This window comes from Staurois parvus, unplaced genomic scaffold (genome assembly GCF_062004578.1).
Source record: "Staurois parvus isolate SC_StPar_1 unplaced genomic scaffold, SC_StPar_1.0 ptg000058l, whole genome shotgun sequence".
Lineage (NCBI taxonomy): Eukaryota > Metazoa > Chordata > Amphibia > Anura > Ranidae > Staurois > Staurois parvus.
The window spans coordinates 15,358,320-15,375,068 of NW_028317854.1; the positions used below are offsets into that span (position 1 = coordinate 15,358,320).

Here is a 16,749-nt window from a genome sequence, read left to right on the forward strand (position 1 = left end):
TGGAGCAAATAAACCAACACAGGTGAATGAACCCCCTTTAGTGACAGCATAAATCAATCACTGGTGTCAAGATGCAATTGACACGCACTTAACAAGTGACTACGGGGTGATAAAGTCCAATATGAGCACACAGGTGAGGAACTCTTCACACGTGGATGTGTCATACGTGCCACAGGAATCCCAAAAACAATCTGAGTGCCCCCTCACCTCCTTGAAATGACCTCAAGGGCCAACCAGCTTTCCAAAGATAATCAGGCAATCTCTTGTTGATCCCTTCAGTATGACCGGAATGATGGTAACTTTCGCCAGACCTCTTCCACCGCTCTACCGACACCACTATCTTCCACTCAGAGACATAACCAAACAGACTCCATAGTGCAATATATCAAATTTATTAAATAAAAACATAAATACCCACTTACATGTAGGCAAACGATCATGCACAGTACTCGGCAGTCCGAGTCTGAGGACTGCCGAGTACTGTGCATGATCGTTTGCCTACATGTAAGTGGGTATTTTATGTTTTTATTTAATAAATTTGATATATTGCACTATGGAGTCTGTTTGGTTATGTCTCTGAGTGGAAGATAGTGGTGTCGGTAGAGCGGTGGAAGAGGTCTGGCGAAAGTTACCATCATTCCGGTCATACTGAAGGGATCAACAAGAGATTGCCTGATTATCTTTGGAAAGCTGGTTGGCCCTTGAGGTCATTTCAAGGAGGTGAGGGGGCACTCAGATTGTTTTTGGGATTCCTGTGGCACGTATGACACATCCACGTGTGAAGAGTTCCTCACCTGTGTGCTCATATTGGACTTTATCACCCCGTAGTCACTTGTTAAGTGCGTGTCAATTGCATCTTGACACCAGTGATTGATTTATGCTGTCACTAAAGGGGGTTCATTCACCTGTGTTGGTTTATTTGCTCCATATGTTATTTATTAGTAGCGCTGCACCATTTTATAGTTTTTTAATTTATGTGACACTGGTACATAGTAGGTGCTAGCAGCTTTTTATTATTAGGGTCATCTAAGCGCAGGGGTTCTTTTATTCATCTGTGAGGAGTATCAAATGTTAAAAATGGCAAACGCCAAATACACTACATCCACAGCCACTCTATACCTTTTTTTTTTTTTTTTTTTTTTTTTTTTTATTACTCCCAAGGAAAATGGATTTGTTTGGCATCTGTCTTCAAAAATCAATGCTTGTTGTAAATTATAATATTTTGTAACATACTTTTGCATGCCACACCCAAAAAGTCTTTTACTACAACAGAAACAACCCCTATAGTTCTTTACTTGGGACATATCTTGATCCTTTTTTAATTGTAATCACTTCGCCTTTCACACCTCTTCACCCCCTATGGACCAGAGCAATTTTTACATTTCTGCAATGGACCTGTTTATTCAGCGATAACTTTGTCATTACATCAGAGAAAAACGTAATACATATACAGTGGGGAAAATAATTATTTGATCCCCCTGCAGATTAAATTTGCCTTATATTTTTTTTTATTGTCTCATTTTTATTATAGGTGTATTTTAACCTCTTCATGCTGACAGTACGCAAATATGCGGCCTCTCGGTGGCTGGGCCTTTATGCGGAGAGCGTGCTGAGAGCGCGTGCCCTGTGCGCTCCCAGCATGTGTCGACGTCCCACGGTAAGGTCCCGATCTTTCCTTGCAATCAGGACCTTTCCGATCATGTGACTGCTGTGACAGTCACATGACCCTAAACCCCACCTCGCCACCTGGCATCAGAAACCCCTTAAAGTTCTGGAGGCGTCAGCGGGAAGGGGTTAAATGATCGAGACAGATGATCAACCAAAAAACACATGATAAAATGTTATAAATTGAGTTTCAGCTCCGTGAGTAAAACAAGTATTTGATCCCCTACCAACCAACAATAATTCTGGCTCTCAGACTGGCTATATGCTCATGTGGTACACAAATAAGTCCTGTCAACTTTACAAAGGTGCTCCTAGCTACAGCTTGTTATGTGTATAAAAGACACCTGTCCACAGAATCTTTCTTCCATTCAAACCTCACCACCATGAGCAAACCCAATGAGCTGTCAAAGGACATCGGGGACAAGATTGTAGACCTGCAAAAGGCTGGAATGGGCTACAAAACCATCATCAAGAAGCTTGGCGAGAAGGAGACAACTGTTGGAGAGATTATTTGCAAATGAAAGAAATACAAAATAACCATCAATTGCCTTCGGTTTGGAGCTCCATGCAAGATTTTGCCTTTATGGGATAAGGATTATCATGGGAAAAGTGAGGGATCAGCCTAGAACTACACAGGAGGAGCTTGTGAATGATCTTAAGGCAGTTGGGACCACACTCACCAAACAAACCATTGGTAACACAATAAGCCGCCATGAGTTGAACTTCTGCAATATCTGCAAGGTCCCCCTCAAGGCACATGTACAGACTGTCTGACGTTTGCCAATGAACATCTAAATGATTCAGAGAAGGATTGGGAGAAAGTGTCATGGTCAGATGAGACCATAAATGAGCTCTTTGGCATCAACTCCACTCACTGTGTTTGGAGGAAGAAAAATGCTATGACCCTAAGAACACCATCCGTACAGTCAAGCATGGGGGTGGAAATCTTATGCTTTGGGGCTGTTTCCCTGCTAAAGGTACAGGCTGACTTTGCTGCATTGAGGGAGCAAAGGACTGGCCCATGTATTGTAAAATCTTGGTTGAGAATCTTCTTCCTCAGCCAGAACACTGGAGATGGGTCTGCCAGCATGACAAGGACTCAAAACATACTGCCAAGGCAACAAATGAGTTTCTCAAGAAAAAGAACATTTAGGTCATGGAGTGGCCTAGCCATTCTCTAAAGCCTAATCCTATAGAAAATTCATGGAAGGAGCTGAAACGTCGAGTTGCCAAGTGACGACCAAGAAACCTTAAGGATTTAGAGAAGATCTGTAAAGAAGAGTGGATCAAAATCCCTCCTGAGATGTGTGCAAACCTGGTAACCAACAACATCTTACCTCAGTACTTGGTGGAGAAACCCCTGCTAGCAAGCACAAAGCTATGTTTTGCTTGGGGATCAAATACTTATTTGACTCACTGAACTGCAACTTCATTTATAACCTTTGTATTGTGTTTTTTTTTTTTTCTTTGAGATTCTGTCTCTATCATTTTAAAATACACTTATGATAAAAATTTTAGACCCTTTTTTTGTGAATACTGAATTTTATTTATTTTTTCCCAATCCTTAATTAAACGCGCTTTTTCTTTTTTTGAGAAGTGTTTTAGTTTAAAATTTAAATAGTGTTACTGCACCATAAAAAGTGCAAATTTTATCCTGTCATTCATTTCTTCTGTTTTTAAAATGAAACTGAAATTATCATTCTGGTACAAAGCATTGCTAACTTATTTACAAATGAGAGAATTTTTTATCCAATTTTGCGCTTTTTTAACCACTTGCATTCAAGAGGATTTTCACCCCTTCCTGGCCAGGCCATTTTTTTCAATACAGCACTGTTACTTTAACTGACAATTGCGTGGTCACGCAACTCGTGTTTATTTTAATTTTATTTTTTTGCGCTATAGGCAAAAACAGACCAATTTTGAGAAAAATATTTTTTACTTTTTGCTATTTAAAATGTCCAGTAAAAAAAAAAAAAAAAAAAAAATTTGTCATAAATTTAGGCGAAAATATATTCTGCTACATGTTTGTGCATTCTGATACTGGGGGGAACTGATTTAGTGACATCCCCAGTGACACTAATACAGTGATCAGTGCTAATAAAAAGCACTGACACTGTACTAATGGCACTGGGCAGGAAGGGGTGTGTGTGTGTGTGTGTGTGTGTGTGTGTGTGTGTGTGTGTGTGTGTGTGTGTGTGTGTGTGTGTGTGTGTGTGTGTGTGTGTTTGTGTGTGTTATAGGGCGGAGGGGAAGCAGTTAACTGTGAAATTTTGTAACTATGTTAAAAGTGTAAAAAAAATTTTAAATATTAGGTAATCGTAAAATAAAAATGAACAAAGCAAGAAAATAGAAAAGGAGAATAACTAGGGCTGATTAGTGTAAACTATGGGTTAATAATGGGTTAAATGGGAACAATTTAAAAAAACAAACTTTTTTTTTTTTTTTTTAACTTGTCAGGTTGCATTAACTGACTTGATCCCTTTTTTTTTTTTTTTTTTTTTTTTTTTTTTTTTTTTTTTTGACCTGTACAGTAGATGAATACACAGATACAAAATGAAACCATGTTTCTTTTGAGCAGTGTTGTTGATGAACATGCCAGACTACTTTAGTTTGACCGCTCCAGCTGTCAGAACTTTCTCTGTGTACTAGGCAATACCCCTTTGATTAACCGCTTTCTTGCCACCCTATAGCAAGAATACTGCTACAGGGTGGCAGGGCTGCTCAAAATTACACACACACGTGCGTGTGTATATATATATATATATATATGATTTTTATATTTCCGGGTAGGGAGTGCACGCGCCCTACCCGTGCCGCCATAGGCGGCCCCGGCTGTCAATCACCGAGTCCCAGCTGGTGATGCCCCGCCAGCACCCAGCGATCACTGACTGGGAAGAGACCTGAATGTAAACAATACAGATCTCTCCCCTCTCAGCTCCTGCACATTGCTTTGTATTGCTATGCAAAGCAATGTGCTTACAGTGAAACAAGCACTCAGTAAAACACAAGGTTAACCTTTTGATTACCCCATTTGTTAACCCCTTCCTGCCCAGTGCCATTACCACAGTGTCAGTGCTTTTTATTAGCACTGATCACTGTATTCTTGTCACTGGGGATGTCAATGACAGTCATTTCTTCCCCTTCCCGTGTCAGAATGCCCACCGCAGTCCCGCTATAAGTCGCTGGTCGCCTGCATTTACTAGTGTATTAAAAAAAAGTGTGTGTGTGTATATCTATCTATCTCATTAATTTACATTAATATCCAACAATGCAGTGCTCAGATAAAATGGTCTATAAAATTCATCACATAGATATATAAGTACATTTTTTTTATAACTTATTTATGAACGCATGCGAAATGAGCTGGTGCTCAGTCCAGTATGCAACCACATGGAAAATAATTATCTTAGAATTCTAAGAAGTGTCACATAAGGGTGCAAATTTGCATCTAAAGGCGCAAAATGGTGTATCGGTGACATAAAAATCTTCAAAGAGGTGCAGATCCGTGCATCAGGTGCATGTGGGAAAGAGTAAGTTGCACTAACCAGACCGCAAATTATAGTGCTTTTGAGTAATCAAGACCACTCCTGGTCGTCATCATACTGGAATATACGGAACACATCTAGCAACAGGTCTGCACACAGCCTCTCCTCCACTGACACACTCCGGATCACGTGGAAGATTCCACTTCACTCTTACGCACCCAATGGTAAGCACTTAAAAGAGATCCACCTTAGTCGCTCAAAATAAATGAGCCAGAGAAGAAAGTGCTATATAGTGCAATAAGTTTTATTGAATCGGCAGAAAAACCATAAATTTGAACAATGTGAACTCACATCTTGACCATAGGAATGCAGCTAATGGTGTACAGAAATGCAAACACAAATCCAAGATGGCCGCCAGCCTCCCTCATGGCTCAAGCAAGTCTAGTGTCACTGGCTTAGGCTCCTCCCTAAAGCATTTCATGCACTTGCACGTTTTCAAAGCCCTACCTAGTTTTTTCTCCAGGTTCAGCCACCCACAAGCTCTGGGGGTGGATGCGTTGACTGTGGCATGGAACTTCAGGACTGTACACCTTCCCTCCAATTCCAGTGATTCTCAGCTTGCTGTGCAGAATACACCAGGAGAAGGTGGTGGTTCTATCAGTAATACTAGATTGGCCAAAGAGACCCTGGTACCCGCTACTCCATTGATTGAACAGCAGAGAACCATACTCTCTGCCAGTAACAGCGGATTTGCTCATGCAGGGACCCATTTGGCACCCTGCTCCAGAGAAACTCAGGCTGACAGCCTGGGTCTTGAAAGGCAAAGGCTGTTCAATCTAGGCTTCTCCACTAAGGTCATAGATACCTTGGTGAGAACCAGAAAGGACAGCACCAACACAGCCTATAGCAGGATATGGGGCAAGTTTGTGGAATTTGCAAACGGGCATGGCTTTGTGCCAGATACCCAAAGAATCTGCCACTTACTGGAATTCCTCCAGGTGCTGGATATGGGTCTGTCTGAGTACACTGAAGGCTCACGTTTCTGCTCTCTCGGCTTTTACTGGTACCCTATGGGCACTGGACTCTTTAGTAGTTCAGTTCTTTTTAAGGCAGCTATCCGCCAAAGACCACCCAAGCCTCTGATTTTCTCCAAATGGGACTTTCCACTGGTGTTGGACTTCCTCTCATCAGACACCTTCAGTCATCCTGTTTCATTATGGCATCTTACTCTGAAAACAGCGCTTCTCGTGGCGATAACATCAGTCAGAAGAGTCTCAGAATTGGCCACCTTAGGGTTTAAATAACTTTCTGTCGTTCTTTCCAGATAGGGTCATGCTTAGACCGATGCTAGGATTCATACCCAAAGTTGCCTCCAGGTTTCACGTAATGCAAGACGTTACACTCCCGATGCTACTTTTGAAAAATTCCCAGGACCCAAGTCCATTGGATGTCGGACGTCATTGAGAGATTATGTGGACGCTACTTCCGAGCTCAGAAAGTCCGCATCTTTTCACGTCCCTTACGGTGCACGGAAAGGCTTGAGGGCTTCTAGTAGACTAATTGCTACTTGGCTGGTCAAGACCATCTCTTCTTAGCTTACAGAGCGAGAGGCTTGCCTGTGCCTGAGGGAGTCGCAGTGCATTCCACTAGAGGGGTTTCAACCTCATGGGCAGCAGTGGGCTGTGTTTCCCCGGAAACAATCTGCAAAGCGGCTACATGGTGTTCTGTCCATACCTTCATAACGCATTATTGTATAGAACCTGTGACTTTGATTACTGCTGATTTTGGCAGGGGTGTCTTGGCATCTGCTTCCAGGCGAAATTAAATTGTTTGTGCATTACCCTCCCGTGTGTGGCTAGTTAAATCCCAGCTGTGCTGACATGGAGCCGTCAGGAAAATGAAAAATTGAATTCAAATACTCACTGTAATTTTCCTTTCCTGACGAGTTTCATTGCAGCACAAGTCCCACTCAGTTTAGTAGTGCAAGTTGCAGAACGCCTAGGCTGAGGTGGGTCAAAACATTTATTGAGTTACGTCCTGATCAGGCAGGGCCTCACCCAGCTGTGCTGCCATGGAGCTTTTCAGGAAAGGAAAATTACGGTAAGTATTTGAATTAAATTTTCTGTTATATAAAGCTCATGATACATGAGTGTGATGGTCACTGGGAAGAATGCTCCATACACTTGTGCTCATTGGGAATAATCCCCTCTTTCCAGATAGCTAAAATGATCATTTGTGTTGACGGTTACTTATCGGAGGCAGAAATTACTCTGGTTGAGATTAGCTGCTGTAGGGATGACAAGAAGCAGTACGATTCCTAACTCGTACAAAAAAAAAAGTCTTCTATACTGCTAGTAATACAGAGTCATGTCAGAGCTTACTGAGCTTCAAAGAGGGGCAAACTGTTGGTGCCTGCTAAGCTGGTGCCTCTGTGACTGAAGTTGCCAATTTTATTGTGTCATGAGGTACAGTTTAAAAGGTTATGATGGCATAAACCGTTTCTGAGAAAACGTAATCTGATGAGCATAAGTGTGGTTGACATGGTCAGCTGACCGAAAGACAAAATGATAATGCGCAGGTTTGTGACCTGAAATAAAACACCTGCAAAAGTGACTGCAGAGCATATTCTCAGTCCCGTGAAGACTGAGATTGAGCTCTGCAGTCAGTTTTGCAGTGTCGTCACTTTCACAACTGCAAATTTGTGTAGTGTGTTTATATTTTTGTCTAACCCCTGTACCTGTACTTTTTTGTTCAGCCAATGAAAGTGCCAGAAAGAGATAATTTAGCTATCCCCTTTCACAAACCTTGTTTTTTGCTTTTTTTGTTTTCGCTTTTTTTTTTTTTTTTTTTTTGTGTGTGTATGCTAGCAGAATAAATATTAAGGGATGTCTCAATTAACTACAAGTAAGCATGTTTATTTGCAGACAAGTAATGACTGTATACCAAAACTGCTTTCTATTTGCATTGTTCTTAGAGACCAGCCTGAGTTGCCAGAAAATTTAATTAGGTTAAAAATCATGTAGCAGAAATAAACCTATCTTTTGAAATTCAATTGTATTTTCTTCTCCTAGCTTGTGAATCTGCAGTGGAACTCCTGTTTGATGCAGTCATACATTTGGGATGCAAACCCTTCATGGAAAGCCAAAGAGCTGCTTGCATCTGCCCTTATGAAGAGAAGATAGACCTTTGAAAGAAGGACTGCTGCATATTCATTGCAGTAATGAACCTGGATCTGGAATATTTGTCACAATGCATTTCAATGCGTTTTATATTTTGAAGGAAACCTATTTCTTTTTAAGTTGTCGATGGCTTCTAGAAAAATGATTATCTTAAACAGTGCAACTCTTTCACACTTGTATGCATGCATACATACATATAAGTATGTATATGCGTTTTATTATAAATTTGCTAACTGGATTATTTAATGACTAGGATTTTTACGTTTGTAGCTATATAAAGAAGTTTAATTATTTTGTTTAATTTAAGCCATATTACTAATGTCCGATAGAGCCAGGTACACTACAAATTTCACTACATGGTTATTTCATGGACTGATCTGACACAAGTTCTACCCTTTCACTGCCTGGGCCTGTTAAGATGTACTGTCTCAGGAAAGCTCCTGCAGTTCTATTGGGAATATTTTGCTTTATTCTGTTAAACTTCCAGGTCTTCTGTTTTTATTGTTGTGTCTTGATACGTCCTGTGCCATTTCATTGCTGACATTTTTCATTGGGAAATTTTGAAGGGACAATTTAAACAGTGCACTTTAATTCAATTAATGTTTTGAAATCTCAGGATGACCCTTTATCGTTAAATGTATAGTGTTAGTGTTTCTTGTTTTATTTGTATACTTTAGCTTAAAATAAACTTTTGTTTAAAATGTGCCTTGTCTGTGAGTAGGTACACTTGATATATCTGCATTCTGTTATCAGAGTGTAAGATGTCCTCTATAGTTACAAGCTGTTTTTACAACTTACAGAAGCTTTCCATGGTGGTTTTGCCAATGCATAATATATCAGTTATATAAAAAGAAATCTACAGCAGGTAAAATAAGTATTGAACACTTAACAATTGTTCTAGGTCAGGGGTCTGCAACCTTTAAGACATAAAGAGCCACTTGGACCCGTTTCCGAGAGGGGAAAAAAAGACTGGGAGCCGCAAAACCATTGCAACATTTAAAACAAATCCGACACTGCATATATTGCAAAAAGCGCTCTGGTCATGAAGGGGGTTTAAGGGCCCACTAAGCAAAGGGTTAATCAGGGCCACAGTGTATCGTCATAATCACAATCATAGCCTTAGGTCAGTGGTGGGCAACCTTTTTTTTTCAACTGAGCCAAATCTCGCCAAAACCACGATTGAAATTTATTTTGAGAGCCACATTTTTAAAACTGAAAATTCATTCCCCATATTGTGTCAATTCACTTACCTTTGCTCTGCGCGTTCCTCTCACCGTGTTCCCGCGCAGTTCCGGTCTTCAGGGCAGACTGTGAGAGGAGAGGAGTTCGTCACGCTGCCCCGCCTACATCCTGACAGCCAATGTTTGCCACGCTCCGTGGGCCGGATTAAAAGGTCCGCCGGGCCGTAGTTTGCCCATTGCTGGGCTAGCTGCAGAATCCTGACTTTTGGGGCGGCCGCCCGAGAGGAGGGAGGGGAGCGGGCGCCCGGCACACAGAAGAGCCGCATTAAAATGTGTAAAGAGCCGCGGCTTGCCGACCACTGAGCTACGGCAACCCTATTGCCTGTCACCTGGTGGGCAGTGTGCTCCGGAGCCGCAGCAAAGGTGAAAAAGAGCCGCGGGTTGCCGACACCCGTTCTAGGTAAATACATTTCTAAAGGTGCGATTGATATGAAATTTTCACCACGTGGCGGTAACAACCCAGGCAACCCATAAATACAAAGAAACCAAAACGAATCTGTTCAGAAGTTATGTGTAATAAAATGGAATGACAGGGAAAAAGTATTGAACATTCTTACTGAAATTTTGTTTAACACTTTGTACAAAATCCTTTATTAGTAATGACAGCTTCAAGATGTCTCCTGTATGGAGAAATTAATTGCAAGCATTGCTCAGGTGTGATTTTGGCCCATTCTTCAACAAAAACGGTCTTCAAATCTTGGAGGTTCTGTGGACCTCTTCTATAAACTCTGATCTTTTAGTTCTTTCCATATCTTTTCTATTAGATTAAAGGCAGGTGATTGGCTGGGGCTGGGCCATTCTAGCAGCTTTACTGTATTTTCATTCTTTGAAACCAATTGAGTTTCCTTGGCTTTGTGTTTGGGATCATTTTGTCTTGCTAAAATATCCACCCTCATTTCATCTGCATCATCCTGGTAGATGGCAGCAGATTTTTATCAAGAATGTTTGGTACATTTTTCCATTCATCCTTCCTTCAATGATCTGAAATTTGCCCGTATTGTATGCTGAAAAACAGCCCCGCACCATGATGTTCCCACCTCCAAACTTCACGGTGTTTTTGGGGTGATGTGCAGTGCCATTTGACCTCCAAACATGGTGTGTATTATGACATCCAAATAGTTAAATTTTGGTCTCCTTTGACTAGACTACATTCTCCCAATTCACAGGCTTGTCTAAATGTTGTGCAGCAAACTTAAGAGCTTCAACATGCTTTTCTTCAGCAGTGGAGACTTGGGTGGTAAGCATGCATACAGGCTATAGCGGTTGAGTGCACTACTTTTATTGTATTTTTGTGTAGTTTGTTTTTTTTTTCTTCCAACAATTGTACCTGCTAATTCCAGGTTTTTCTGAAGCTCTCTACAAGTGGTCCTTGGCTCTTGGACAACTCTTATGATCATTCTCTTCAAGTCAGAAATCTTGCGAGGAGCACCTGGCTATGGCTGGTTTATGGTATAATGTTCTTTCCACCTCCGAATTATGGCCCCAACATTGCTCACTGGAACATTTCAGAAGTTCAGAAATCTTTCTGTAACAACATTGTTTTGCAACAATAAGGTTCCGAAGGTCTTGAGAGGGCTCTTTGCTTTTACCCATCATGAGATGTTTCTTGTGTGACACCTTGGTAATGAGACACCTTTTTATAGGCCATCAGTTGAGACTGAACAAGCTGATATTTTGCACTGACAAAGGGCAGGATTGCTTTCTAATTACTGACAGATCTTAGCTGGTGGTTTGGCTTTCCATGCTTTTTTGCGCCTTCCTTTCTTCAAGTGTTCAATACTTTATTTTCCCTGTGTCATTCCATTTTATTACACAACTTCATTTCTGAACCTATTTGTTTTGGTTTCTTTGTATGGATGGGTTGTTACTGACGTGCTGAAAATTTCATGTCAGCACTTTTTTAGAAGTGTATTTTACCTAGAAAAATGGTAACCTATGCAATACTTTTTTTTTTTTTTTACCTACTGTATGAACCTTATGCATAAGAAGAAAATGGGTAAGCTCATATTAAATGGGGGGGGGGGGGGGAACAGTATGTCATTGGTGATTTAAATTTGTGGAGACTGATGACATTTCATGAGATGAAATCACACCCCATACCAAGACTGGTATCTCCTCAAATACCCAGTTACATTCCTCCTCCCTTCAATCCTATCCTCCCCTACCTCTCCACCAAAAACCCCTTAACACCCCAAACTCCTCACCAAGGTTCATCAATTGCACAAGAATACCTCTGATGATTGCTAAACAAGACCAACAACTCATCCGTCCAACGGGCGGAACTACAGCAAAAGTAATCAACTATAATTTGTCTATTGCAATATTGTATGCATGAATGAACCATATCTCTTGTCCCTGTTTCTTTCTTTTTATTTTTTCTTCTTCCTGTTTATCTCTGAAAAACTTAATAAAAATATTGAAACATAAATTTGTGGAGACACTGGCAATCAGACTGTACGTCTTTTGACATGTGGTCACTACATAGCAAACAAGTTTGCAGTGCTTGTGCCGTTTACGCTTATTGGAGCTTTCGCTCAAAAAGAATGAGCACTGTTTATAGACAGTACTTGTAGATTAATCGTAAAGTCTGCACAGGGACTACAATTTTATTGAGTGATTGGACACAGCCGATCAGGTTTCAGACAAAATCATTGGCTGAAGCCTGTTGACAAACCCGTTCTGTGACCAATCGCAGGGTGTGCACATGTGCAGCTGAAACACAGAAGCCAGGCGGCAACATACAGGTACATTGCCTAGCCTGGCTGTGTCGCCCACTTGCAGTACATATACTGTGGGTGAGTTGCAATTCGTAAGAGAATCCCTAGGGGCTACCCAGGTGACCAGACCTAGTGCCCCATTGGAAGATTTCCCTTCTATTACTTTTCTGGGCACAACACAAAGCTTTTTGGATTTTTTTTATTTTATTATTTTCTTTACTTTCACTTTCTAGAATGGTGGTAAACAGGACAAATATAGAGGGTTAGTAAGTAAGAGAATGTAGCATACCTAATGTACTTGACACCCAGAGTGGCACATTTCTTCCCTACCTGCTCTGCGTGTCAACATTATTTTATATAAGAAACCAACAAATTATTATAGTTGTTGGAAACAAAACCATAAAAATTGCAGTGTTCCTTTTACTATATATATATATATATATATATATATATATATATATACCTTTTTGTGAAATATTACAATAAAATAAACTAAATTAAAACACAAAGTGTTCAAAAAATCACAAAAGTCCAAAAACCAAAAAATGTCCAAAAAAAAAGTCCAAACAATGTCCAAAAAATCCCAAATTTTCAAACTTTTTCATCAAATAAAAGGATTGACTCCTATTCCATCCAGTGAGAACCTCAAAATAAAAGATACAAAATCTAGTGCATTACCATAGTAAAATAAAGTAATCACCCAGTGCAACTCTCAATATCATGCAAAAATTATATAATAAATGAATTATTCAAATCAAAAACCCTTTCTTATAGTGCACTTAAACACAAATCAGCTGTGAACACTCAGTGATCACTACAACTCTGTGCACACCATCAACCAGCACACAATAGTACTAAATACTATTACCCTCTGTGAGTGTTGAAAAGCTTTGGCAATACTATGGATCAGAAATCCTCCATACTCTCTTCAAAGGCATTTTTCCAAAGTCCTCAGAAAGATAACAATGGTCTCAGGACTGATATTTCAAAGCATAGGGATAGATTTATTAATCACTTACATTTAAACATAGATATTTCAGCTCCAAACATGGCTCTAGGCGATTTCCACCAAACAATGTAAAAAAACCATATGTGGATAACCAACAAAATGGCCGCGGCGACACTTCCGGTCTGCGTGCGTGCGTCTTGACGGCACTCCCCTAACGCGTTTTGTCAGAAGTCCGGAAGTGACGAAACACGTTAGGGAGTGACGTCAAGACGCACGCAAGCACGCAGACCGGTAGTGTCACCGCGGCCATTTTGTTGGTTATCCACATATGGTTTTTTAAGCCATGTTTGGAGCTGAAATATCTATGTTTAAATGTAAGTGATTAATCTACCCCTATGCTTTGAAATATCAGTCCTGAGACCATTGTTATCTTTCTGAGGACTTTGGAAAAATGCCTTTGAAGAGAGTATGGAGGATTTCTGATCCATAGTATTGTCAAAGCTTTTCAATACTCACAGAGGGTAATAGTATTTAGTACTATTGTGTGCTGGTTGATGGTGTGCACAGAGTTGTAGTGATCACTGAGTGTTCACAGCTGATTTGTGTTTAAGTGCACTATAAGAAAGGGTTTTTGATTTGAATAATTCATTTATTATCTAATTTTTGCATGATATTGAGAGTTGCACTGGGTGATTACTTTATTTTACTATGGTAATGCACTAGATTTTGTATCTTTTATTTTGAGGTTCTCACTGGATGGAATAGGAGTCCATCCTTTTATTTGATGAAAAAGTTTGAAAATTTGGGATTTTTTGGACATTGTTTGGACTTTTTTTTTTTTTTTTGGACAATTTTTTGGACACTTTTTTTGGTTTTTGGACTTTTGTGATTTTTTTTGAACACTTTGTTTTAATTTTAGTTTATTTTATTGTAATATTTCACAAAAAGGTTTATATATAATATTGCACTTTCTAGGGAGAAAGTATGACTTTTTGAGGGGTGTAAAAGAGAAGGGTATACATTTATTCAGTTCCTTTTTCTTTAGTTCCCTGGTCTCCTCCCATGCCTGCCTCCAGGACTTCTCCAGGGTGTTACCCATCCTCTGGAACTCCCTGCCCCAACCCATCAGATTATCACCTACTCTCCTCTCCTTTAGGCGCACCCTGAAAACCCATCTCTTCAGGGAAGCCTACCTCACCCCCTGCTAACTTGCCGACCTTCTCCACTCTTCCTACCACTCCATCCCCCACAGCTATCTCCTCCTGTGCCACCATCCCCTCCCTCCTAGATTGTAAGCTCTAAAGAGCAGGGCCCTCAATCCCCTCATGTTTTGCATTGTATTGGTATTGTTCTGTCACATGTTCTGTCCCCCATTGTAATGTACAGCACTGAGCGAACTATTGGCGCTTTATAAATACTGTATAATAATAATACTTTGAGGGTTAGTGTAGAAGGGGCTCCTTATATTTGTGGTCAGAAGGACCACATTATATTGGTGGTAAGTGTGAAGAAGGCCGCCTTAAAGACAGCTAAAATGATCATTGGTGTCAGTGGTTATTTGCCTGAGACAAGTGGAAGCTGCACCACTCGTTTGAAGCCACTGGCTCTGTGTAGGTAGTAGAACTATGCAGACAGGATCAGGTGAGAAATCTGCCACTGCTCACTGATCGAAGAATCCCTAGAAACCTCAGAAGTAATCCTAGGGCTGCTCTATAATATGTAGAGGGTGAAGTAATGAAACCATAAAATAAAGTGTTGTGCAAAGTTATTTTCTGTTCAAGAGATTTTATTCTGATTTTGAAGTTGTACAGACATAAAATGGGATATATACACACAAAAAAAAAACCCGATACCATTGGCGGTGCTACACGTACATGAGCGACACGTGCAACATTATTTTCATGTTAAGAGTGCAGCATTTTCATGGCAATATTGGTTTCTATGCAGTTCTGCTTTAATGAAGGAAGTACATTTATGTAGGAAGGAAGCAGAATAGAATGGTTAATGGAAGTGATGTGTTCAGCAGAAGTTGCTACCACACTGCCCTCTAGTGCTAGATTTTCTAGTGACTCTTCCACTGTAGTGCTGCTAAAATTGAAAATAGATAGCTTTGAAAAAATGTTAGTCTATTTAATAGTGGTGGTTTAATAAAACATCTTGTATTCCTTTAGTGCCTTATGGTAAATTTAGCCCTGTAAAATCATTGACTTTCTCAAGCTGTTACTCTTGTATGACAGCTTAAAGCGGAACTTCCCCAACGGAAAGTTTCACTTTTCCACTGCCTTTCCCCCTCCTCTATCACTTTTGGATACTTTTTTTTTTGGGGGGGGGGGCAGGCACCTAGTTTTGACAGGTATCCTCTTGCACTTTGATCATGTAGGTGAACTGAAAGGAAGTTTGGCACCCCTTTCTTTTGCCCTCAGCCTTCTGAGGCATATCACAGGTCTCAGAAGGCTGTGGGACCATACACAGAGTTCGCAAAGTTCACAAAGCTCGCTCGTGCAGTGGGAAGCCAGTTTTAATGCTACTAGGAGTTACAGCTGGCTTCCTATAGTAAACTTGCTGGGGCCTCCAAGACCAGCGCAGATGAGGACAGTACTGGATCCCTGGACAGGTAATTTGTTTCTTTTATTAAAAGTCCGCAGCTGCAACATTTGTAGCTATAAAACAGAGGATCAGAGTGAGTGCACTAAAATCGAGTAAAAAAGCTGCTAGTATAAAGGAAAAACCCCTCAATCCTCAGAATAGATAACAAAACAAATATGCAGTGCTTATCATAAAAATTTAATACAAGGTATAACCTGTAAGTATAAAACTTAAAAATATGATGCATGAAATGATAAAGTGACAAGTAAATAGGGGAATGGATGAAAATATCTAAAAAGATAATATAGCCATTTATAACTAATTTATAATCCAAACATCATCAAAATAAAGGTATATACAAAAATCACTAATAAATGTAAGTCCGGTGAGATAGTAAATGAATGAAATCCATAAAATATTCAAGTAAGAATTCCGGTATTCACAGTGAAGGCAGGATACAGTGCAGGTGACTTGTGGAATATAAAGGAAGCGTGCTTGCACTTACCAGAAGCGCAAAACAAATGCGCATATAGTGAATATCACATCAGTAATCTGGACCCTGGTAGTTCTCAAGGATCTGGTCACAGGAAGGGGAGATGGGGGGCTCCATTTAGATTGTACACCCCTTGAGGGTTAGGGACTGATGTGAATGTACAATATATATGTAAAGCGCTGTGTAAATAGACAGCACTATATAAGTACCTGTAATAAATAAATGGCTCACACACATTGGACAGCACTCCAGACCACGCAGCAGACTGATCTCATACACAGGTAACCGTAAAGATGATTCCTTAGGCGATTTCAGCTACTTTGTATTGATTTGCACCAGAAGTACTACTCCAACCTTAAAATGGCTGACTGTGCGGAAGCTGGCTGGCAGGGGGCGGGAATAGAGCGGATCGCTGAAGAGACCTATTACATCAT

General features: G+C 40.3%; 1 protein-coding gene across 1 annotated transcript in view; it reads left to right on the top strand.

Moving 5' to 3' along the window:
- Nucleotides 1–9,034, top strand: part of PLA2G12A (phospholipase A2 group XIIA) — a 31,153-nt gene extending 22,119 nt beyond the window's left edge. The window contains exon 4 of the mRNA XM_089668517.1: nucleotides 8,222–9,034. Within this exon, the coding sequence (XP_089524643.1) occupies nucleotides 8,222–8,340 (119 nt within the window). The 3' untranslated portion in view covers nucleotides 8,341–9,034. The remainder of the gene's footprint in view (nucleotides 1–8,221) is intronic.
- Nucleotides 9,035–16,749: the final 7,715 nt, after the last annotated feature.